At 42.1% G+C, this 26,197-nt stretch overlaps 1 protein-coding gene across 1 annotated transcript in view; it reads left to right on the top strand.

Annotated features, from left to right (window-relative positions):
- Nucleotides 1–26,197, top strand: part of CORO1C (coronin 1C) — an 87,782-nt gene that overhangs the window by 18,235 nt on the left and 43,350 nt on the right. The window contains exon 2 of the mRNA XM_064272323.1: nt 14,322–14,521. Within this exon, the coding sequence (XP_064128393.1) occupies nt 14,327–14,521 (195 nt within the window). The 5' untranslated portion in view covers nt 14,322–14,326. The remainder of the gene's footprint in view (nt 1–14,321; nt 14,522–26,197) is intronic.

The raw sequence follows: 26,197 nt of genomic DNA, 5'->3' as shown, positions 1-26,197 counted from the left end.
TCCATTTATTTACTTCTACTTTAATTTTTTTCAGAATTGTTTTATCATTTCCAGTTTTTACTTCCCTGGTAAAGTTTATTCCTAGGTATTTTAGTCTTTTAGATGCTATCGTAAACGGGATTGTTTTCTTAATTTCTTTTTGAGGTTATTCATTGCTGGTGTATAGAAATCAAGTGATTTTTGTGTGTTGCCTTTGTACCCTGCAACTTTGCTGAATTCCTTTATTAGCTCTAGTAGCTAAAGAAGCTCTTTTGAACACAAATGTGAGCGAGTGAACAATTTTAAGATTTTTATTTTTTGTCTTAGGATCCGTTGCTGTGCGGTTGTTCATATCGTGCTCATTTCTTGTCAAACTTGATTTTTAGCAGTCATTTTTATAACTTCCTATTCTAATCTCAGACTTGTCAGTGAGCGCTTATATTTGAAGTTAGGTAGTCCCCAACTTCTCTTTATGACAAGTTACTATGATGAGTACAAAACTGTAGAATGTAAAAATAGAAGTTCCCTTCTTAGAAAGCTTTAAAAAGTATAAAAGTCTTCATTATGCCTCACCTTTTAGAAACTGCCTTTGATATATTTAGTTGTAGCGTTTCATACATGTTCTTTCATGCTGTACTATTCTTGAACAATTGAAGACATAGTCCTCTGGCTTCAGCCGAAGAGTGTTCCATCAGGAGTAAAGATTTGCTTCCTTTGACATACCTAATGCCCTCCGTTTGTCTCAAGATACTCAAATGGCTTACAACTAGCTTCTGCACTACGATTTTTCCATTTTTTAACCATTTTTATGAATCTTGGGCAAAATGCAATTAAATGTTCAAAAAGTATGCGAACAGGCCATGTGGAACCACGGCTGTTGGGGCAGCAGCCCCACGACAGAGCTCTAAATGGAGTTATTTGCTGACGCGGGAGAGCCGAGATCCATTCGTACAAGGGGATTAGCCGCTGAAGTGTGACGTTCAGGTGGTAGAAAGTGGAGCTGCCCTGTTCACTGTGGCTTGAGGCCACTGTGTCTCTCCAAAGTTCTTTATCCTTGGGGGAGTCACATATTGTCTCCTGGCTGCATATTCCTCACCTGGAAAATGAGGGGTTGGGAATAGAGACATATTAGAACCCTTTCCTCTCCAGGCTTCTGTAAAGACCAAGCCTGGATGCTTCTCTGTAGATCTTTCATTTCTTTATCTTTTTGTTCTTAGAAAAAAATTAAACTAAATGATATTGGGTTGTTGAAGTGAAACCCAAAGCATTTATGGTTGGTCTGACTCATTCTTGGATGAATAATTATTTGTAAGCCTGTAATGTGGAGCCCTGGTGCCGCAGTGGTTAAGAGCACAGGCTGCTGACCAAAAGATTGGTAGTTCGAATCCACCAACCACTCATTGGAAACCCTATGGGGCGATTCTGCTCTGTCTTATAGGGTCACTATGAGTCAGAATCAACTCGACGGCAATGGGTTTGGTTTGGGTAATGAATGTGGTTGTTTTTTCTTCCTTATTACCATTTTTGGTGTCAGAAGAGATTGGTCCAACATCAGGCTATTCCATGTTTGCAGTCAGTTGTCTTAAGTGGCCAGCAATTTTTCTAGAAAGAAATTAAAAAAAAAAAAAAAACAGTCCATGTAATCAGGGGAACAACAGTCTTTTTCAGCCATAGAGCTGTGTAAGAGGAAGCCTGTTGTGTATGTGACTTTCTGCTGTGGTTCATAGCAAATGTCGCCTGTGGTCTTTTTTCTTCCTTATTTAAAGAGATTTTATTAAATTTCTTGGGTGGTGCAAACGGTTAAGCGCCCGACTACTACAAAAGGTTGTCGGTTCAGATTCACCCAGAGGTGCCTCTGAAGACAGGCCTGACAATCTGCTTCTGAAAGATCACAGCCTTGAGAACCGCACGGAGCAGGTCTGTCCTGCACGTGTGCGGTTGCCGTGAGCCAGAGTCGACTCCACAGCAGCTGACGGCGACAACGCAGTAAAGTAGGTAAATGAGGCTCTTTGGGGTGGTTGTTGCTGGAATGTCACATGTATGAACCTTTGAAGGAGTTGGATGCAGTAAAAAGGTGTGACTTGTTAGGTGAACTCTTGGGGTGTCACTGTGAGTTTTTCGGAAACCCTGGTGGCGTAGTGGTTAAGCATTGGGCTGCTAACCCAAAGATCGGCAGTTTGAATCCACCAGGCGCTCCTTGGAAACCCTGCAGGGCAGTTCTGCTCTGCCTTTTAGGGTCGCTCTGAGTCGGAAGTGACTTGATGGCAACGGGTTTGGTGGGTTTTCGTTGAAGAAATTTCAGGAAGTTCAGCCTTCTCGTACCCAGAAACGATGGAGGTCGACTTTTTGTGTTGTTTAATCAGGCAACTTCCCATATTCGCTTTGGGTGTCTGTTCACTTTCCAACGTGTATTCTATGAAGGCTTACATATTACATTTCCAGTTTCTTAAAAGGAATTTTTAACTGTTGGCATTATTATTTAAATAACTGGTTTTAGGACATTTGTCTCCTCATTTGCTGTCGTCCTTGCCTTTTTCTATTAAATAACCCGATCTTGTCCCACATTAAAAAGGGCCTGTCAGAAAAGGGAGAACCTGTCCTTTCCGTCTGAGGACGTTTTGGAGCATTTTTGCTGTTGCTGCTGGCTGCGGGAGTATCCTGAGCCTGCTGAGCACTTGAATAACGGAGGTTCTGGAATGGTCACAGCGAATGTGCCAAGCAGGATTTTGCTACTAGTAGGGGTTTTCCTGTCTGTATTTCTAGCAGGATGTGTTTCCTTTCGTATGAAATGACTGAAATTTCTCTGAACCATGGAAGTACATCTGCTGGAAACTTTAAACAGATAGCTTCTCAATAAACAGGAAAATGGCAAAATTGTGATCTTTTTTTTTGTGGGATTGATGAAAGCAGAGAGAATAGAGAAAATGTAAGTAACATTGACTCAGGTGTTTTGAGTATATTTTACTTGGTGACATTACAATAAAAACACCCTGTTTGTCAACATTTTTCTTCCTAACACCCAACATGCTTCTTGCATGGCTTATGAAGTGAATTGTCTGTCTCTCTATAACTTGACTTGGCTTTACCATAAGAAGAGTGCCTTTAAACTCTCCTAGAAAGGGTAAGGACTGGCAGCTCACTGTGCAGTGGGAATTTTATTCTGAAAAGGATTTTAGCAACCTTTGCTCTTTCACTTATAAAACCAGTCCTTAAGCCATACATAAAAGACTTTATGGTTGTTCTTGGTTAAGATGTTTATTTAGCCACCTAAAGAAAATTTTAATCTATTTTAGTTTCCTTAGATGAGCTGTTAAGTTGGGTTTTAGATTTTCTTTATTTGAAGCTAAGAACAGCGGTATGATTCTCTGCTGATTAGAAATTTATTATCATAGTTGCTAGGCAGTCAAGATCAAATCCTTAGTCCTCTTTTTTGGTCTTCAGTATCACCTGGAATTAAAACAATCACTCATACACAAACAAAAAGAAAAAAGCCTGACAATTTTTTTTTATTATGGATACCTTAGCTGCGTTAATGCCTTTCCACTTTTCATTCTTACTAAAGCCTTTTTTAAAAATACGTTTTTGGATAAAAGCCAAATGAGGAGCGCCAAAACCAAATACTATTCCCTGTGCTGTGGAGATGAGTCTCAATAATCAATAAATCTTTAATGTCAAGATTCCTGTGCAGAATTGAGCAGTATAAAGGGCCATGTTCCCAAATTCAAGAGGAATTCAACTTTTGCAATGTTTTTGTTAATAATTGCAATCATAGTTATTTACAAATTTGTGTTATAAACATAGAGCACAGAAATTCTTCTAGAGATGCAGCTGTGGATAAAACGGAAAAATTAAAATTTGGAATGGGTTTTGGGAAGTCCAGAGCTAATTTAGGAGAATTGTCGGTGGGTTTTTTTTTTTAATGGATCATCCGTATTCTGGGTTGGGCCTAACTGTGTGGTGCCTGAGCAGCCTAAGAGGAAACTTGGGTTTCTGAGATAGAAGTTCCAACCAAGCCCAAGGGAGAACATCTCATAGTTAAGCCTGTACCCTCAACCTATTTTCAAGTTGTCTTTCAAAGGCACATTGGCTTTTATTATAATGAAAATCATTTTGCAATAGTACTGGTCTTATTGGAAATATGGAGTGATGAACTGCATTTTATAAGCCCTTAGGTAAAAAAGGCTCTGTAATTCCCATGTTTTATGGAAATTGAAACCACGTTGTACCATCCAAAGTCAATTTATTTGAAAATTTATAAGCATTTCTTTGATTTGTATAATGAATGACATAGTGCTACATCTTTATGAGATGAAAAGGCCCGATGCAGTTTTAAGAATTTGTGCTTGAAAGACCTAACAGGCAGGCAGCTTCTCCCAGGTTGAACTGTACACTGACAAGATATTGAAAATTGTGCCTAGTATTTCCTTCAACTGTGCTGTGAGCCTTTCGCGTTAGCAGGTATTTAAGGGCCCACTGGTGGGTTTCTCTATTAAGAATTTATTGTATTCAGGATTTTTCATTTACTCTTTTTAATACAATGCAACTTAGATTCCTTTATAAAATGTTTTAGTTTGGGGGACACCTTAGTTGTCTGATACGTAGCTTGATCAGTTTGGGACAAGATGCTTAACAAAAGAACTCCTAGGTTTGATGATACCAAAAAGCCATTGCTGTCGAGTCGATCCGACTCATAGTGACCCTGTAGAACAGAGTAGAGCTGCCCCATAGAGTTTCCAAGGGGTACCTGGTAGATTCGAACCATCTGTCTTTTGGTTAGTAGCCATAGCACCCACTGTGCCACCAGGGTTTCTCTAGGTTTAATGATAGGACATCACGACTTTGGAAATTTATAGCTGGATATATTTTTAAATTGGCAAAACACTAATACCATTTGGCAGTACAGGCAGCTCTTTTAAGAAGTGGGGAGTTTTCTGTTTAGGATAGTTCCCATTTTTTCCCCTTGTTTGAGGGGAAATTAAAGTGTACTAAATACCATGCAGAGGTGGCAGGACGGAAAATTTTGTGCAGTGTCCTTGATAACTAATGCGCTCTGTCTTAGATGAAAATTATACTCTTGGCCCATAATCAAAAGGAATGATTTTGGGTTTTTCCCCTGGTTAAGGAAAACTACTAGTGGGCTCTTAAATAATAATTGCTAGCTTTTATTGGACATTGTTTACTGTACTACATATCCCATGTAAGGAACTTCATGGTTGTTTTTTAAAATACAGTTTTGTTGAGATATAATTCACATATCATAGAATTCACCTATTTAAAGTCTACAGTATGGGCAGCCAGGTCTCAATTGGCATAACATAGTTTATAAAGAAAATGTTCTACATCTTATTTTGGTCAGTAGCGTCTGAGGTCTTAAAAGCTTGGGACCGGCCATTTCAGATACTCCACTGGTCTCACCCTGTTTAGAGCAAGAGAGAATGAAGAAAATCAGAGACACAAGGGAAAGATTAGTCCAAGGGCCTAATGGACCGCAACTACCACAGCCTCCACCAGACTGAGCCTAGCACAGTTAGATGGTGCCCAGCTACCATCATGACTGCTCTGACAGAGAGTAGAGAAACTTCAAGAGTATGGCCTCAGACACCCTTTTAGCTTAGTACTGAAGTCACTCCTGAGGTTCACCCTTCAGCCAAAGATGAGACAGGCCCACAAAACAAAACAAGACTAAATGGGCACACCGGCCTAGGGGCACGGTCAAGAAGGCAGGAGGGGACAGGAAAGCTGGTAACTGGGAATCCAGGGTCAGGAAGGGGAAAGTGTTGACATGCCGTGGGATTGGCAACCAATTTCACAAAACAGTAAGTGTCTTAATTGCTTAGTGAGAAACCAATTTGTTCTGTAAACCCTCATCTAAAATACAATTTAAAAAATGTAAACAAAATAAAGTATACAGTTCGGTGGTTTTTAGTATATTCATAGGTATCACCACAGTCAATTTTAGAATATATTCATCACCTCAGAAAAGAAACCCATATCCTTTAGCTATCACCCCTCTATACGGCTCCTCTTCCCCAGCCCTGAGCAACCACTAATCTACTTTCTGTCTCTGTGAATTTACCTATACTGGATTTTTCTGTGAATAGAATCATGCAATATATGAACTTCTGTGACAGGCTTCATGTACTTACAGTGTTTTCATGGTTCATCTAAGTTGTAGCATGTGTTAGTACTTCATTTCTTTTTTTTTTTTAATTAATTTTTATTAAGCTTCAAGTGAACATTTACCATTCCAATCAGTCTGTCACATGTAGGTTTACATACATCATACTCCCTTCTCCCACTTGCTCTCCCCCTATTGAGTCAGCCCTTTCAGTCTCTCGTTTCGTGCCAATTTTGCCATCTTCCCTCTCTATCTTCCCATCCCCCCTCCAGTCAAGAGTTGCCAACACACTCTCCAGTGTCCACCTAATTTAATTGGCTCACTCTTCATCAGCATCTCTCTCCCCACCGCTGACCAGTCCTTTTCATGCCTGATGAGTTGTCTTCGGGGATGGTTCCTGTCCTGTGCCATCAGAAGTTCTGGGGAGCATTGTCTCTGGGATTCCTCTAGTCGCATTCATATCATTAGGTATGGTCTTTTTATGAGAATTTGGGGTCTGTATCCCATTGGCCTCCTGCTCCCTCAGGAGTTGTCTGTTGTGCTCCCTGTCAGGGCAGACATCGATTGTGGCCGGGCACCAACTAGTTCTTCTGGTCTCAGGATAATGTAGGTCTCTGGTTCATGTGGCCCTTTCTGTCTCTTGGGTTCTTAGTTGTCCTATGGCCTTGGTGTTCTTCCTTTGCCTTTGCTCCAGGTGGGTTGAGACCAATTGATGTATCTTAGATGGCCACTTGTTGGCATTTAGGACCCCAGGCACCACAATTCAAAGTGGGATGCAGAATGTTTTCATAATAGAATTATTTTGCCCGTTGACTTAGAAGTCGCCTCAAACCATGTTCCCCAGACCTCAGCCCCTGCTCCGCTGACCTTTGAAGCTTTCATTTTATCCCGGAAACCTCTTTGCTTTTAGTCCAGTCCAATTAGGCTGACCTGCCTTGTATTGTGTGTTGTCTTTCCCTTCACCCAAAGCAGTTCTTATCTACTGATTGATCAGTAAAAAACCCTCTCCCTCTCTCCCTCCCTCCCTCCCCCCTTTGTAACCACGAAAGTATGTGTTCTTCTCCGTTTTTTCTATTTCTCAAGATCTTATAATAGTGGTCTTATACAATATTTGTCCTTTTGTCTCTGACTCATTTCGCTCAGCATAATGTCTTCCAGATTCCTCCATGTTATGAAATGTTTCAGAGATTCATCACTGTTCTTTATCGATGCGTAGTATTCCATTGTGTGAATATACCACAATTTATTTACCCATTCATCCGTTGACGGACATCTTGGTTGCTTCCAGCTTTTTGCTATTGTAAACAGAGCTGCAATAAACATGGGTGTGCATATGTCTGTTTGTGTGAAGGCTCTTGTATCTCTAGGGTATATTCCGAGGAGTGGGATTTCTGGGTTGTATGGTAGTTCTATTTCTAACTGTTTAAGATAACGCCAGATGGATTTCCAAAGTGGTTGTACCATTTTACAATCCCACCAGCAGTGTATGAGAGTTCCAATCTCTCCGCAGCCTCTCTAACATTTATTATTTTGTGTTTTTTGGATTAATGCCAGTCTAGTTGGTGTGAGATGGAATCTCATCGTAGTTTTAATTTGCATTTCTCTAATGGCTAATGATCGGGAGCATTTTCTCATGTATCTGTTGGCTGCCTGAATGTCTTCTTTAGTGAAATGTGTGTTCATCTCCTTTGCCCACTTCTTGATTGGGCTGCTTGTCTTTTTGTGGTTGAGTTTTGACAGAATCATGTAGATTTTAGAGATCAGGCGCTGGTCTGAGATGTCATAGCTGAATATTCTTTCCCAGTCTGTAGGTGGTCTTTTTACTCTTTTGGTGAAGTCTTTAGATGAGCATAGGTGTTTGATTTTTAGGAGCTCCCAGTTATCTGGTTTCTCTTCATCATTTTTGGTAATGTTTTGTATTCTGTTTATGCCCTGTATTAGGGCTCCTAGGGTTGTCCCTATTTTTTCTTCCATGATCTTTACCGTTTTAGTCTTTATGTTTAGGTCTTTGATCCACTTGGAGTTAGTTTTTGTGCATGGTGTGAGGTATGGGTCCCGTTTCATTCTTTTGCAAATGGATATCCAGGTATGCCAGCACCATTTGTTAAAAAGACTATCATTTCCCCAGTTGACTGACACTGGTCCTTTGTCAAATATCAGCTGCTCATACATGGATGGATTTATATCTGGGTTCTCAATTCTGTTCCATTGGTCTATGTGCCTGTTGTTGTACCAGTACCAGGCTGTTTTGACTACTGTGGCTGTATAATAGGTTCTGAAATCAGGTAGAGTGAGGCCTCCCACTTTCTTCTTCTTTTTCAGTAATGCTTTGCTTATCCGGGGGTTCTTTCCCTTCCATATGAAATTAGTGATTTGTTTCTCTATCCCCTTAAAATATGACATTGGTATTTGGATTGGAAGTGCGTTATATGTATAGATGGCTTTTGGTAGAATAGACATTTTTACTATGTTAAGTCTTCCTATCCATGAGCAGGGTATGTTCTTCCACTTAAGTATGTCCTTTTGAATTTCTTGTAGCAGAGTTTTATAGTTTTCTTTGTATAGGTCTTTTACATCCTTGGTAAGATTTATTCCTAAGTATTTTATCTTCTTGGGGGCTACTGTGAATGGTATTGATTTGGTTATTTCCTCTTCGGTGTTCTTTTTGTTGATGTAGAGGAATCCAAGTGATTTTTGTATGTTTATTTTATAACCTGAGACTCTTCCAAACTCTTCTATTAGTTTCAGTAGTTTTCTGGAGGATTCCTTAGGGTTTTCCATGTATACGATCATGTCATCTGCAAATAGTGATAGCTTTACTTCCTCCTTGCCAATCTAAAATCTAGATACCCTTTATTTCTTTGTCTAGCCTAATTGCCCTGGCTAGGACTTCAAGTACGATGTTGAATAAGAGTGGTGATAAAGGGCATCCTTGTCTGGTTCCCGTTCTCAAGGGAAATGCTTTCAGGTTCTCTCCATTTAGAGTGATATTGGCTGTTGGCTTTGTATAGATGCCCTTTATTATGTTGAGGAATTTTCCTTCAATTCCTATTTTGGTAAGAGTTTTTATCATAAATGGGTGTTGAACTTTGTCAAATGCCTTTTCTGCATCTATTGATAAGATCATGTGGTTTTTATCTTTTGTTTTATTTATGTGATGGATTATATTAATGGTTTTTCTGATATTAAACCAGCCTTGCATACCTGGTATAAATCCCACTTGATCAGGGTTCATTTCTTTTTTATGGCTGAATGGTGTTCCATTGTGTAGATATCTACCACATTTTTTTTATCCATTCATCCATCAGTTGATAGACGTTTAGGTTATTTTCACCTTTTGGTTATTGTGAATAGTGCTGTGATGAGTATTTGTGTACAAGTATTTGTTTGAATACCTGTTTTCAGTTCTTTCAGTTGTATTCCTAGGAGTGGAATTGCAGGGTCAGGTGGTAAGTCTGTGTTTAGTTGTTTGAGGAACCGCCAGACTGTTTTCCACAGTAGCGGCACCATTTTACATTCCCATGAGCAGTGAATGAGATTTCATTTTCTCCACATCTCACCAACACTTGTTACTATCTAGCTTTTTGACTCTAGCTGTCCGCTAGTCTAGTCTCTTCATTTTATAGACAAGGAAACTGAGGATGTAAGTAAGTAATTTGCTCAAAAGTAACAGAGCTGGGATTTGAATCCAGATTACTTTATGTCAATTACTAGGATGATAACAGTCCCGCCCCCATTGCCGTCGAGTTGATTCCGACTCATAGCGACCCTATAGGACAGAGTAGAACTGCCCCATCGAGTTTCCAAGGAGCGCCTGGTAGATTTGAACTGCCAGTCTTAACTACTTAACTACTTCTTTACTACGCCACCAGGGTTCCAGTGATAATGGTAGCTGACATTGATTAAGTGTCTCTAACCTACGAAAAGGAGTCCTGGTGGCGCAATGGTTAAGTGCTCAACTGCTAATCAAAAGGTCAGTGGTTCAAACCCACCTGGCGACCTGCTCCCGTAAAGATTACAGCTTAGGTCACCCTGTGAGGCAGTTCTACTCTGTCCTGTAAGGTCACTGCAAGTTGGAATTGACTTGACGGCCCACAACAAAGTACAAGGTGCTTTACGTAGTAGCCTCCTGCCATCGCCCATCACCAAGTGCTTGTGTAATGATAACTCGTAAGCATTTTCAGATAGAGAAACTGACACATGGGGAGACTCGGTGACTTGCCCTACTTAACCGCTGCCCCTAAGTAAGTAGAACAGCCTGGGGGGCCCGAGACACTCTGTGCAGCCGAAGCAGCTGTGTCAGATGTGGACAGCGGACTCCAGATGATGGCTGACCTTGCTCTGTAAGAGCTCACACTCCAGTTTGCGCTCCACCTCCACACGGCTGCTCAGTCAGCACCGCGCTGTGGAAGCAGCTGCTTCGCTCACTGTCTCTTCTCTGGCTAAGATTCCGCATCACGGTTGCAGGAAGAGACCCTGTGTACCCTTCTGGTCTGATGTCGCTAGTCTGAAGACAAGTTGTCACTACGCATACTATGGAAACGACTTTTTATGGTACTTTAGTTGCATGGTGGTTAAAAGCTATACTGACCAAAAGGTCAGCAGTTCAAATCCACCACCCGCTCTTTGGAAACCCTCTGGGGCAGTTCTACACTGTCCTGTAGGGTCGCTAGGAGCCGGAATTGACTCCACGGGAATGGGTTTGTTTTTCCTTTTTTTTGGTTCTAGTATGTAATTAAGTCAGTTAGCAGGTTTGTATATAGTGTCTTACAGTGAAGACGTGAAAGCGCTTTACGTATCTATATTAATCTTCATCTCGGCGGTGAAGTTAGATGGTATGTAACCTAGCTGAGTGAAGAGATGAAAAGTCATCTCTGTCTTTCAGGTTAGAGGCCTTTCTCAAATGCCCACTCAGTTTGTTTTGTTTTGTTTTAATAATACTGTGTTTTCAGTGAAAGTTTACACAGCAAATTAGGTTCCCATTTAACAATTTCTATACAGATTTTAAACCCTGGTGGCGTAGTGGTTAAGTGCTACAGCTGCTAACCAAAAGGTCGGCAGTACAAATCCACCAGGTGCTTCTTGGAAACTCTATGGGGCAGTTCTGCTCTGTCCTATAGGGTTGCTATGGGTTGAAATTGACTCGACAGGAATGGGTTTTTTTACACAAATTGTTCAGTGACATTAGTTACATTTTTCACAGTGTGTCAACATTCTCTTTAGTTGCGTTCTGTTTGTTCCAATTCCAATACTCTAGTTTCCCTGCCCCTTATCTTCTCATCTTTGCCTCAGAGTTAATTGTTGGCCTTCTGGTCTCATATAGATGGTTTTTTAATGGAGCACTATATTTCCATTCACATTTAATTGAAAGTGAGGCTGACCTGATGCCCGTGTGGTAGGAGTGGCTCATTGGGTGGCGGATGTCACAGAGGGTGGGAGGTAGACAGGTTGTATCTAGACCTCGCAGCCAGTGTTCCGGGAGCCATGAGTAACAAGGGACTGGAGGCCCCACTGTACAGAATCAGGTTGTCAGTGCAGCACCTGCTTACACCTGCTCTCAGCTGTGCTGGATGTTGTCCAGTCCAGGGCCAGCCATGTGGCCTTTCCTGTCATCTTCTGGGGTGGGGCCAGCAAACCCCTAGTTGTGTAGAAGGGGATATGGGGATCTAGCTGCTTCCTGGGTAATATGAACAGTTAATGCGCTTGACTGTTAACAAAAAGGTTAGAGGTTTGAATCTATCTAAAGGCTCCTTGGAAGAAGAAAAGCCTGGCGATCTACTGAAAAAAATCAGCCATTGAAAACCCTATAGCACCGCTCTACTCTGACACACATGGGGTTGCCAGAGTTGAAGTCAACTCAATGGCAAATGGTTGGGTTCTTTAGCTGCTCCTTATTCAGGCTTTTAGTCAGTTCTCCCTTGAGACCCATTCCGACATCTCTGTCTGTAGAAATACCTCATGGCTCCACTTTCTCTTCTGAACATTTTGGGGATTCGCAGTGAGCACGGGCTCCCTTCTTCTGAGCCTCTCCTCCTGAGACACTTGGTTGAGTAGAGCACGCGCGCATGCCAGTCAGTTACACGTGCATGTTAGCTTTCCGTCCTCCAAGCTGTGGCTGTCATGTCTGCTCTCTCATAGACTCCTTTCAAGTGCTCCTGGCCTTTCAGCTTATACTTACTTTTATTCTTTTATTGTCATTTTATTAGGCTTTCAGGAGGGAGTGAAGATAAATGCTATTTGTATTTCTTTTTTAAGTTGCCGCTTCGTGTCCTTTGCCTAATTTTCTAATGGGGTTTTCATCCTAGGAATTTGTAAGAACTTTTTATATATGAAGGATGTTAACTCTTGACATATGGTGCAACCGTTTTTTCTTCTATGTGAACTTATTCTTGGCACACTTGTTAGAAGATGCTGGTGGGGTTCCAACATTTGTAACTTGTGCAGATGGTTGTATAGAGAAATGGGTCCTGAGACCAGCCGGCTGTCGATTCTTGGCTTTTTATGGATGTGCTTTCCTCTTGGTTTTCACTGCCTCGTGGACGCTATCTTATCTAACTCGTGCTTGAGAAGTATTCATACTGTTTCATAAGTGAAGGACACTGGCCAAGTATAAGACTATCAAATGCCATCTTCTCTACCAAGTATTCAGAATGTATGGTCCTGGTAGGCAACTGGAAAGGTCTGGCAACAGCTGGGCTGAGGAAGACAGATGCTGAGCTGCTGCCTGCCAAAGGCCCGTTGCCTCAGCCCAGCCGCATGCCCTAGGAGCTGGAGAATGGCCACTTTTGCACATGCCTTGGAATGGACAGGAGGAGGCTCTGGCAAAAGTGAAGGCTTTCCCTCTCCATTTAGTGGTGGGTCCAGGCCCATCAGGAAGGAAATTAGAGGGAAAGAATTAGTAGAAGCCACCGTGTGTCCCATCTGGCACGAGTGGACGAGTGTTAGCCTTCCTGTGTTCATGGGAGGATCAGGATGACTGGTTTTCAGCTGAGTCGTCAAGATTTGCCTCTGTTCCAGTTCTTCTTCCACTTAGGTTTTCTCTTAGCTCCTATAGCCTAGCCGATATGAAAGGAATGTCCTGCATTAGCAGATAGAAAACTTACATTGGGTGGAGTCTAGGAAACCTTCATCAGGTGGGACTGGTGATCCTAAAGCACAGAGTTCTCGGTGTGTAAGTATAGGACAACCTAGTGGAATTTGGAGTCTAAAATGACCCATGAGGAAGCCCAAGGATACCAGCTCTGTGTCACCTGCTTGCCCCCAGGCCTTCTCATTTACCAAAGGAGGGGTTGTGGTGAATATTCAACCATCCTGGGTTTGTTTGTTTGTTTTCCCCCCTTCAGAATAGTTCCTGAATTTTTCCTCTACCGTCACAGCTTTTTTGCCCAGCACCTGGGTTTTAGCTTCTTCCTGTCTAATCCACGCAGTATGCCACTGCCAGACGGATTGTCACTCTAAACTTGGCTCTCGTCACATTACTTTCTGTTTAAATACTAGCTCCTCTTTTCCAAGACCTGGCTCTTGACCTGTTCAACTGCCTTATGAGCCCAGACTGATTTTTCCTGTTTCAGACTTTGTAACGTGCAGTACCAAGCTGTCTGGTACTGAATTGCTTCAATTATGTTAGAAGGACATTGGAAGGCTGTTGACAAGAACAGCTGCTTGTGTCTCTTTGAAGCTCCTCAGCCTGCGTAGTTGGCCTTTTGGAAACACTCTGGTGAGCAGGCACAGAGTGCTGATGTCTGGGGAAAAGGTTCTAAGAAGTGAAAAATTACCTTGGCGGGCTGAGGAAAAAGCCATAAAATCATAACTTGTTTTGGGGCTTTCTTCAGCTTCAAATCTATCAGATAGCTTCTCTTTGACTTTTTCTGATCTTTTTAAAGCAGGGAGTGCATTATCTTTCAGTTCCCACCCAGCCCTAAAGGCTCATTTTCCTCCATTCTCTCCCTGGATCTCTCTCCTGAAATGAAAGCTGATGAAACTGTTTTTGGATCCCAAATTAGGAATTTTTCATTTATTTGTAATTCTTTCCCTGACGCATTTTGCAGTTTTTCTCTGGGTATGTGCTGCTAAAGGAAATTTGGCTTTGCAATTTGGCTACTTTGTAAGAGAGCAGACAGGATACCATGCCATTCTGTTTTTCCTACTGGCAGCTTTGCATTCGTGAAAGTAACGTTTTCAAGTTCGGCGTAGTTCTAACATAATCCCTGCTCTTTTCCCACAGACACGATGAGGCGAGTGGTACGACAGAGCAAGTTTCGACATGTGTTTGGGCAAGCGGTGAAAAATGACCAGTGTTACGATGACATCCGGGTTTCTCGCGTGACCTGGGATAGTTCCTTTTGCGCCGTCAATCCCAGATTTGTGGCCATAATCATAGAAGCGAGTGGGGGAGGAGCGTTCTTGGTGCTTCCTTTGCACAAGGTGAGTAACTGGACCTTCCGTTCTGTTAGACACCTTCCAGTAGTCTGGTAATCTCTATTTCCTCCGCAGTAGATTGACTTCGGAGATTGATGGCTCACTAAGAAGTGTACAATTGCTGGGCCCTGAGACTCTGATGTCGTTGAGGTTGAGTTCCACACGCCTTCCTAACCACATCAGTTTTTCTCTCACAGAGAATCATTAAACAGAATGGTGACCTCTGTTCTGGGTGTGCCTCTATGGGAGGAAAAACATTAATATGACGATGATGTGAGTAGGGGCAGGCACAGGGATTCTGTGATTTGATTAGAAGTCATCCACTTTTCCCAAAAGTTTTTCTTTTGGAGGGCAGCTTTTCAAACAGTTACGGATACATGTGTTTTAAAATGGGTAGAATTCTGTTTTTAAATGGGTAGAACTTTGTAAAATAATGTTCTCTTTTTGCAAAGTCATGGGGACTGAGACTTCCCAGTTTTTTTTGAAAGGTAAATGGGGCGAGAACTCAAGAAAATGTTCTGAAACAGTACAGATTTCCAGTCTGGACAACAGTAAGCCTCAGCGTAGAATTTAAACAGCCACAGGAGGTAGAAATAAAAGCTCTTTACTGAAAGCGAATCTGTGCATACTTCAGTGGGTTTCCAAACCTTCCCTTCTAGAACCTTATTTTATCCTCCCAGAGAGCCCCCTCTAAGGTGGAACATAAGATAGGAGTTTTGTACATTTGCTGACTGTTCTTGAATAGTGGCAGATCACAGTATGCACTTGATTTATCCGGAAATCCCAGGATCCCAAATAATGAAGGAAAAAAAAGAGCTGAGAAGCAAGCCTAGGAGAGTTGTTTCTTGGTTAGCTTTTAGGAGGAAAGTACGTTTGCTGAGTCCTGAGCTCTGATGATAAGGGCTCAGGGCTAGGTGAGGATGCAGATGTTGGGTTACATTCCAGATGTTTCCACCCTGCCAAAACCACTAGGGAAGTGGGACTACCCCCAGGCTTCCTTTAGAGGCCATGCACATTAGAGGTTCAGCGAATCGTAACAGACCATGTGTTCTCCTCTGAAAGTGGTTCAAGGTATTGTTTCCCATCATGCATTTCTTTAAACATCTGATTTTTACTTTAGTGGTTGGATTGACGTGATGTGACATGGTAGAACCATCTCAATACAGAAGTGGAGAGTTGGGTGTTTTCAGAGAACAAATTTGATAAGTGTTTTCCAAGGTACCTTCTTATTGGCAAAGTTATCGATAAAAATCTAAGGAAAATCTTTTTTATTGGAAATATTTTTTTCTACTTGGATACTGAAGTCTTTCTGCTGAGAGAATTGCTTTGAGTGGCAAATGAGTATCCTAATGATGATTTTGGAGTCGGGATTTGAATTTGATGTAGCATTTGGCCTCCACTGCTTTTTTTTTTTTTTTTAAACTAAGCCAAAAATTTTATCATTAGTTGGTTTAGAAAGGTCTTATCAATTCTTTTTCAAAAATTAAATTAATAATTATTTACTTCTAATGGTGTGAATTTTCAGAAATTATACATACTACAAACTTAACGCTTGTTCAATCTGTATGCTTAACAAATAATCCGAGAACCTGGACTGTGTGAAGAACACAACATCAGGACTGGAGGAAGACTCATGAACAACTTGTGACATGCAGATGACACAGCCTTATTTGCTGAAAGCGAGGAGGACTTGAAGGACTTAACTGGTGAAGATCAAAGACTGTAGCCTTCAGTAAGGATTACACCTCCACATAGAGAAAATGGAAATTCTGACAACTGGACCAATAAGCAACATCACGATAAATGGAGAAAATATTGACATTGTCAAGGATTTCATTTTACTTGGATCGACAATCAACAGCCATGGAAGCAGCAGTCAAGAAATCAAAAGACGCATTGCATTGGGCAAACCTGCCGCAAAAGACCTCTTTAAAGTGTTAAAAAACAGAGACGTCACTTTGAGGACTAAGGTGCACGTGACCCTAGCCATGATATTTTCAGTCGCCTCATATGCATGTGAAAGCTGGACAGTGAATAAGGAAGACCGAAGAATTGATGCCTTTGAATCATGGTGTTGGCGAAGAATATTGAATATACCATGGACTGCCAGAAGGACAAACAAATCTGTCTTGGAAGAAGTGCAGCCAGAATGCTCCTTAGAAGCGAGGATGGCGAGACTTTGTCTCTCATACTTTGGGCATGTTATCAGGAGCGCCTCGTCCCTGGAGAAGGACATCATGCTTCGTAAGGTAGAGGGTCAGTGAAGAAGAGGAAGACTCTTGACAAGATGGATTGACACAGTGGTAACAATGGGCTGAAACAGCAATGATTGTGAGGATGGTGCAGGACTGGGCAGTGTTCTGTTCTGTTGTACACAGGGTTGCTATGAGTCAGAACCAACTCAATAGCATCTAACAGCCATAATGTTTGTTTTACAAAGATCAAACCATCACCTAGTGTTCTCTTCTTAGATATCATATATGTGTGCACATATAGTAATATAATATGTTATTATATTGCTATAGATATCTCCCCTGCTTTTGAATTTCTCTCTTCACCATGAGCAAGGAGCATTTAGAAGTGTGGCCTTTCAGTGGTGGACTTGACAGTGGCCAGCTGAGAAGCCAGCCACAGCCTGAAACTAAGGTCGGGTACTAGAAAATTATAATCTGTTTATAGTTAAGAGCTTTTGTAGACTGATGGCTACATTTAAGACACATTTTTCTTCAAAGAAATGGAGCAAGCCAGATAAGTAGCCCAAAATAGACCTTTGATAGCTCATCTTCCCTCTGAGTTCAGATGGTTTACTTCAACTCTCCCATCCACTCAAGGCTCTGGGAGTCCATCTTTGCTGTAACAAACCTGGGGAATTTTTTAGTCCATTTCTGCCATTTGAGAGAGACTCATAAATATAGTTCCTGAACCTACTGGATCTTATGATTTGGTTTTCTCTTGCATTAATTTGGCGTATACTCAATATATTTTATTGTTTTGCTATTTACCTAGGCTTACAGGAATGAAGATACGGTAAATTGCTTTAAGAATCGTCATGTTTGGATGAAGCATTGCTTTTTGGAGGTGCCTTGCGGGTCTTTCACAGGCGGTAATATTGTCTGTGTGGCTTCAGTCTGTAAATAATTGTTTTCAAGGAGGTAACTTTGGTGTAAACCAACACCCAGTCTCGGCCAGTGGAAATAAGGTCCATTGTAGGGTTATTGACTTTTACAACTGACAGGTTCATGTGTACTGTGTGAGATGTTGTATATTAAAGTGGGTGTAATAAATTATCGTTCCAAAAGCTGAAGTTTTTGGCTCTTAGGGTCAGTATGGTGTGGAGGAAAGAAAACAGGCCTGGGAATTGTAGAGCAGGGGCCTCAGTTCATACTCAGTCACTAACCTGTAGTGGATTTTGGATATGTCCCTCTTTCGCTCCTCTGTTTCTCTATGTGTGAGTATATAAAACTGATTTTCTGTTTTAGTAGTTCTGGATGACCCCAGGAGTGCCTCTCATCTTTTATGTTTCTCAGTTATAAAGTGATTTCCAGTGCAGCTGGGTTGGTACTAAAATTCAAAGAAAACACTATTGTTCCATTTTTTCCCTTCCTCAGCACCAAAGCATAACTTTGGAAAGTACAAGCCTTTTTACCCTGGCTGATTTTTTAGAATTTATTTATTTATTTTTTAATTTTTTAATTTTATTTACTTTATTGTTGTTGTTGGGAATATACACAGCAAAACATACACCAATTCAACCATTTCTACATGTACAGTTCAGTGACATTGATTATGTCCTTTGAGTTGTGCAACCATTCTCACCCTCCTTTTCTGAGTTGTTCCTCCCCCGCCCCCAACATAAACTTACTGCCCCCTAAAGTTACTCTGACTGCTTTTTAATCTAGGCCAAGGCTGAGCCCAGCAAAAGTGAGTGGCTGAGTGGCCCGTATAGACAGTTCTGTACCTGGGAGCTCTCAGAAGGATCTGCTGTGGTAGCAGGGCCTTGCCTGTGAGCCCTGGAGCACATGTGTCTGTGCTTTTTCTTTCCTTCCTAAGACCCTTTTTTGCTCAGTTATTACCTAAACTGGGCTCTGCAGGAGCACTTGCATCTAGTTTTCACTGTGGTCAGTTTCCTAGTCTACATCAGAAAGCAGCTCGTAGATTAGTGGTATTGAGTGACGTGTTTATCTCCTCTTCAGAAATGCAGTGTTGAAGGAAAAATAGGAAAAGGGCCCCAAGTACGTAATGAATCCCGTAATTCTAACTCAGGGCTCTTTAGCTTGATATCCCACTACTGTTGAGTTGATTCCGACGCATAGCAACCCCATAGGGTTTCCAAGGCTATAAATCTCTAAGGAAGCAGACTGCCGCATCTTTCTTCTGCAGAGCTGCTGGTATAAAAAAAAAAAAAAAATCAGCATTCTTGCATCTGTGAAATAGTTTGATGCTGAAGGGCTGTTTTTCTTTAATAGTAAAAAAAAAAAAAAAAAAAGTCCCCAAGTATACTCATATAAAGTGATGCTTAAAGTCAAGATTGCAGGAAATTATGTTCTTAAGTGTGTACTAGGCTCCAATATGTGTTGATCACCATCTGGGATCATTTCAAATAAAAGTTATAAGAGATGGGTATGGTTTCTCATAAATATCTGAGGGATTTTTGGTAGTGTTTCCTCTTTTTTGTTTCTGATTAGAGACGAGCAGGTTGGTTTTGGTGACACCTTTGGGGCTTTCTGTACAGCGAAATGGTTAAGCAGCTCAGATGCCAATGGAAAGGTTGGTGGTTCGAGCCCACCAGCTGCTCCGAGGGAGAAAGGTGTGGCAGTCTGTTCTGGAAAGATTACAGCCTTGGAAGACCCTATGGGGCAGCTCTACTCTGTCCTATATTGCTGTGATGATTAGGGTTGTTTCTCTAGAAAACCCAGCATAAGGCAATTGCTATGAGTCAGAATAGACTCAACGGGAAAGTTTTTTTTGGGGGGGTACATATTAATATTGATATGCACATATCTATATGTGCACATACTGGTCTTAAGGTGGATCGTGAGTGACCCTTTCAGAAAGGCTCCCATTAAAAAGCATGGCTTTCCATGAATTTCTCTTCAAAGCTAGTTAGTGGTTTATTGTTGTAGCCTCGCGAAGCTTGTGGTTAGATTCTGGGAGAATATTTATACGTCTGATGTGGTCTTTGTTTTCTAGGACTTAAAACCTAAAGTGGAAAGAGTGATAGGGACAAGTACATTTAAGCGCACAAACACAGAGAGAGAGAAGCCTAGGAATGAATTATGCTTATTTCAGGTGGGTGTGGTGTATGAGGTTTTTGTTAGGAAGGGTTTATTAGAGAAAGTGGGATTTTAGGAGGTCACTGCTGGAGAAATCTGGAAAGTGCTCCATCCTGGGGTGGGGCCATTCAGGTCAGCACACGTGATTCCAGATCTCTGAAGTAATGCTTCCTTCAAGCCGTGGCATGCCACTCTGTCAGAACTTTGCGAGGGGTGGCTTAGTACATTTTCTTGTTCTTTAGCTTCTCAGAGGATGAATAATAGCAGTCCTGCTGAGTAGAAGTCAGCTTTGTGGTTTTGGCTATAAGGGGCACTTTTTTTTTTTTTCTTGCTGCAACTGCACAAGCTGCCTTGTCTCAAGAGCAAACAGGTTTTCAATACCCTTCCCCCCTGCCGCCCCCCTGGACTCTACCAGTTTGGCGTGAATATGCCTCTTCCTGATGTGAGAAGGCAATGGGTTTGGGGTTTTTTGGTTGAATGCGAGGCCGAATCACCCTCCTTTATCCCTGTTGTGAGCGAGGGTGGCTCATGTGAACACGCGCCAGCGTTTTTGGTTAGGTGCACGTGTGCACACGCACACATGGACACACACACTAAGACTTCAGATCACAGTCTACGGCTCTGGCCTTAATCAAAGAGGGAGGCACAGTGACAAACATCCAACTTACGAAAAACCCGTAGTTATGAACCAAGCCCTGCCAAGCCTGTTATCTTCAAACTTTGAGGTACATCCAATGGTTTGTAGGAACAAACGGGTGGTACTTTGTGATGGGCATCAAAACATTATTATAATTATTATTGTACTATTATGTTAAAGATGTTTTAGTATCCAGAATTGTTTAATTATTTTTATGCATAGAAAGGTATGCTATGTACTGTATACTAAGACTACCATTTGGCTGACATCGGATATGAACTGTACTCACTGTTCCGATTTAAGTACAAATTCGACTTAAAGACACATGTAAGAAGGGCACTTGTTTGTAATCTGGGACTGCCTGTGTGTACTCTTGATTTTAACATTCACGTGGAAGGAGCATACGTGCTGGGTGGCTCCTGCCTTCTCTAGTTGCTTTTTTTCCTCTCTCCCTTGACTGTGTATGGTGAAAGAACTTCGGTAAAATTGGAATGATGGTTGGTTTCATTCTCATTGTAACTACTGGAAGACTGGCTCTAACTCTGAGCCATGATGGGAGGGGTTTGGAGAGGCCTCTGCCAACCTTTTGACTCACTATCTCTTCCTCTCTCTGTCTAGCCTTCTTAGTGTAGCTGTACAGTACTTGCCTACACACGGTTACACTTCTCTTCCTTATTTTAGGAACGATCTGTGGGAATGTTTAGAATCTTGTGTTATTTATGCCTGTAAACTATCATTTCATCTCATTTTCTAGTCTTTCTCAGCAGGGGTTTTTCAAAAAATTAAGTCCTGCAGAAAATAATTTGAGTAACTTTTTTCTTAGCTCTCCTAAAGATGATACATAGCTCGTTGTTGTTGTTAGGTGTCGTTGAGTCAGTTCCGACTCATAGTGACCCTGTGTATGACAGAATGAAACACTGCCCAGCCCTGCCCCATCCTCACAATCGTTATGTTTGAGCCCGTTGCCGCACCTACTGTGTCAATCTTGTTGAGGGTACATAGCTAAAAAAAAACCTTCTAAATGCATAGGAGAGAAGTGAATTCATTTCGTACAATGGCTGCCTTGGATGGGATTAGGATTTAATTCTCTTGTAGAATTTGGGTTGAGAAGGGCTGCTTTAGAGCGTTTTTTGGTTAGGTTTATTGAGGAAGACATCTTAATTTGTTTCAGTTAGTATTCTAAGTGCCTAATTAAGGATGGCATTCCGTGGTCTCTCCTTACTGTAGGAGCCCCTGCCTAAATGTTACCTCTTCTGATTCCATAAGATAGAGAAAATCATCCTTTGGGTTCCCCAAGCAGCTTGTCTGTACCACTACTAGCAAGCTACATTATCACACTGTGTTATACTTATTTTCTTATCTACTTAAGAGAGTGGTTCTCCAGAATCTTGTTTTATTTAACAGTGATAGCCTTAAGATGGCCTCCAGTAATTCTCACCTCTTGGTATTCATGCTGTGGTGTGGTTCCCTCCCATGTTAAATAGGGTTGACCTGTGTAACCACTTGGATATTGTGGAATTGATGACATGTGACTCCTGAGACTAGGTCGTGAGATCATTGTGGCTACCTCTTTGCTTTCTTTTGTTTCACTTGCTGGCTGATGCCAGCCGCCATGTTGTGAGGACACTCAAGCAGCGTTGTGGAAAGGTCCACAGGACCTGGTGCTAACAGCCAATACCAACTTACCAACCATGTGAGTGAACGATCTTGAAAGCAGATCCCCCAACTCTATGTGTAACTTCAATTTATGTTACTGATTTTTAGGAAGAAGTCTGGAATGTTAATATTGATGATGGGATTAAAGGTTTTATTTACTTTTTTTCCAAAATATTCTACAATGAACTTATTGTATGTATAAGTTATTTTTTAATTATTAGTGATAATTGGAAATGGGACAGCTGGAACGGAAATAATGAGAATGTTCAAGCATTGTGAAGAATGTAGCCAATTTCACCGAACGACTTGTATAGAAATTGTTGAACGGGAACCTAAACTGCTGTGTAAACTTTTACCAAAAACACAGTAAGATATTATTAAAAAAAAAAAAAAATGATATTAACAGAGCATATTGTTAAGACAGTATTTTTAAAAAATCACATTAATTCATTCCTGTACTTATTCATCAGATGTTTGAGTGCCTGCTCTGTGCCAGGACCTGTGTTGGATTTTTGCTTTTAAAAAGCTTCTGTAGCCTTGGTCTCTCCAATGGGGAACTTTGTGTATGGATAACGTGCTCTGACACGGCCTGAGAGAGGTAATTTCCAGCTGAGCCTTGGAAGTCAAGGAAGATATTGCAGAGAAGGTTCTAGTTATTCAGAACCTTCAGGTTTCTTCTTTGTGTAGGAGCTAGGGATGAAACAGAAGAGGAGCCCAGCCAGTCCATTAAACTGGTAAGTATGAAGAGGTGCTGTGGCCCCAGGAGGGCCAAGAATGAGGGGTAGCTTCACCTCAACTTTCTGGATCTCTGGGAGTTTAGGTTGATTTTTCTGGTATAGGAGAAATGGGATGTTTGGTTAGAGGGTTGAATTAGAGGAGCCAAAGAGTAGCTTTTTGGTAGAAAATTATGATTTCTTGGCCCTTTTTCTCTTCACTTCCTGTGTAAATAGTACAGAATTGGTATTTTCCTTTATCATTATGGAAACCCTGGCGGTGTAGTGGTTAAAAGGTCAGCAGTTCTAATCCACCAGGCGCTCCTTGGAAACCCTATGGGGCAGTTCTACTCTGTCCTGTAGGGTCGTTATGAGTCGGAATTGACTCGACGGCAACGGATTTTTGGGGTTTTGGTTTTTATCATTATGGGGAAAGGAACCCGAATAAGCACTGTTGTCCGTTTTAGGATTTTTTTTTTGTTATAACTGGATCAACCTAGCACCTTTCCTCTATATCGTCTTCAGGAAAAGGCAGTGGCTCCATGTCATTGTCTCAAAAATGAGACTTCAGAAAGACATCAGAATGTGCTTAGAGGGCATCCTTCATAAACGCTGCTCAGTTTTTGCAGTTGGTAGGACTGCTGTCATACCTCTTTTTCTGCAGTTGTAGAAACTGAAACTCAGATCGAGTGACTGCCCAAAGCTGTGGGTCTTTCATGGGTAGAAGTTATGCATTTCGAGTCACTATTTGATTTATACAGGGTGTGTGTGTATATTTTTTTATTAAAAAAATTTTTTTCCCACGGAGGGTGAAGGATTTTTTTTGTAGAAACTATGATCTAATTGACACTTAATCCTTGGCATTGTTTTTCTGTGATTTGAAGGCTGAATAACAAACGCACTACCTTGTCAGGGCTTTGATTCTGCCAGCTTGGAGAATTGTCGTAAGGTTTGTAAACTACTTGGTCTCCACCTTGCCTTCTGAAGAAATAAGGACAATGATGAAATAGCGGCGGTGTGCCCTATTAAGGATTTCCTTTAAGCGCCAGGCACCCTGCCTCTAAGTGGCCTTTTCATGGACTAGTTGAAAAGGAGGGGCTTGTCTCCTGATGGTGCTTTTCTTTGTGACCTCAGGCACTGCCCTGCACCTGCTGCGGCTCTCCCTACTGTACTCTGCTGGTAGGTGATTTCCATTTTCACAAATAGCAGTGGGTCTTGTTTGGACAAGGGGAGAGATGCCTATCACCCTTTGTACAGACAGATGTGGGTGTTTGGCACATGGCGGCTTTGGTTTTACTGGAAGGACATTTTATCCAGTGCCAGTGTCCTCGTGTGTTGTGTGATGCCCATTCTCTGTCTCCTGAAATAGATGCTATCTGATGCCAGGAGTACCTTCATCTGTCAAGTGTATGGGCCGTGAGAAGGGGGTGGGGTGGTGGGGGCACCAGGTGCAGAACAATGGCTTCCAGATTCTGTCACGAGCTGCCAGCCACACGAGCTCTGCACAGACTCATTACCACATGAAGTGCCACAGAAGGGCCTTTTCATTTGCTCCTGGTGACTGTGTTTTCCATAATCTCGCTTGGGGCTGGGAGGGGGGCACCCTACTTACCCTCAAGTTAACAATGGAGCACAGAGTCCTGGCAGAAGGAACCTCACAATGCGCCCCGGGGCTATTTCTGATGACAGTGAGTGGTTGTGACTCAGAGTGTGCCTGTGCAGATGACGTCTTCCTCCCTCCCCTCCCCTTCCTCCGCCCTGGAGATGAGCAGGCAGCCTGTGCTTTGTGCCTTGCCTCGCCGCCTCTCTTCCCGCTGCAGTTCACTGGTGTGTCCACAGCAGCCGGCCAGCAGGCCTGACAGGGCTCTGACAGTGGTTTTTACCATATATGGCCATCAGCGCGCTCAGCTCTGGGGCTGTCAGCCGGCCAGGATCATTTCCTTCCTTGGCTTTGATTGGCTGCACGTGAGCTCAAAGAATGGTGGGATCTGGGAGTGTGTGGTGAAGGGAAGCCACCGAGTCAAGTGCAAAGAGCTCTTAACTCTTTCCTGGTTTTCTGCAGTCCATTCAGAGCACGTAGACAGGTGCTGTGGGCAGAAGCTCTCAGTGCAAAGCACCTGATTGATACCTGAAGCCAGGAAAACCCCTGTGTCTTAGGGGAAGAGTCGGTTCCTGACTACAGATTACTGGGAAATAGATTCAAGGTCTGCAGTCATGATCTGTCTAGAAACTATATTATAACCATATGTAGCAAATTTTCTGCTCCTGCCAAGGGGGTATCTGGGTTAGGTAGGGAAGATTAGCCCTGAGGACAGGGAGGCAGAGCACATGTCTACTTTCCCAGCAGAGTCCTGACTTGGGTTTCTTTTCTGGCAGAGCTCTACATGGTGCTTGAATGGTACAGACTCCTGAATTGGGTCTGTGCTCTGGCCCTCATGCTTGTTTAGAACCCCAGCAAGATGTGAACTGGCTCTCAGCCACGGAGCACAAGGTCTTTACTTTAAAAAAAAAAAAAAAGTGTAATATTTTTTTCTTTTGCATCCTCCATTCAAAAAGAGTGCATTTTTATTCCAAGGCTTGTGAGTAAAGTAGTGCAGAGTTGGGATCGGAAGGGCAGCCCCAGAGCTCTCGTTATTCACAGAGGGTCCTGATGTTCGCCATGAGGGATCAGGCACCGAAGCACGCTCCTTTCTCATTTGATAGTGAATGCATTGGTTTAACTTTCTGTATTTGCCCTTATCTAGAGTTTCACGGCCAAACTTTTGCTTTCAAGCTGAATTTTGTTTTGACCAGGTTCTACCTCATGTTGGGTTCCTGGTTTTTGTTCGTTCTTAACCCGAAGCGTCATATGGAAATTACATGTCTGCACTGATGAGCAGAAAGTACTAGGGTTTTTTTTGTTTTTTTACACTTTATGAACTTTTTGTTAAGTTAGTAAGTTACTAAACACAGCTTCTCTGGTTGCTATTGCATATTTAGGCATAGCTGAGTAAGGACATGTAAACCCTTCTACTTTTTTTTTTTCTGATAATAAAATACTGGTAGTTTTACAGTAACTTCCCTGAAATTCTTAAAGGACTTTAAATATGGCCTGTTGGTTGTTAGGAGCCCTGGTGATGCAGTGGTTAAGAGCTTGGCTGCTAACGGAAAGGTTGGCAGTTTGCACCCACTGGCCGCACCTTGGAAACCCTATGGGGCAGTTCCATTCTGTCCGAAAGGGTTGCCATGAGTCAGAATTGATTTGAAGGGCACTGGGTTTTTTTTTGTTGTTGTTGTTGTTACTTAGGGTTAAGCTAGGAGCCCTGGTGGTGCAATGGTTAGGTGCATGACTGCCAACCAAAAGGGCAGCAATTTGAACCCACCCAGCAGCTGAGGTAGAAAAGACCTGATGTTCTGCTCCTAT

This window comes from Loxodonta africana, chromosome 19, assembly GCF_030014295.1.
Source record: "Loxodonta africana isolate mLoxAfr1 chromosome 19, mLoxAfr1.hap2, whole genome shotgun sequence".
NCBI classification, from domain to species: domain Eukaryota; kingdom Metazoa; phylum Chordata; class Mammalia; order Proboscidea; family Elephantidae; genus Loxodonta; species Loxodonta africana.
Note: the sequence above shows the minus strand (reverse complement) of the source record. Positions and strands in the feature narration are given on the sequence as shown.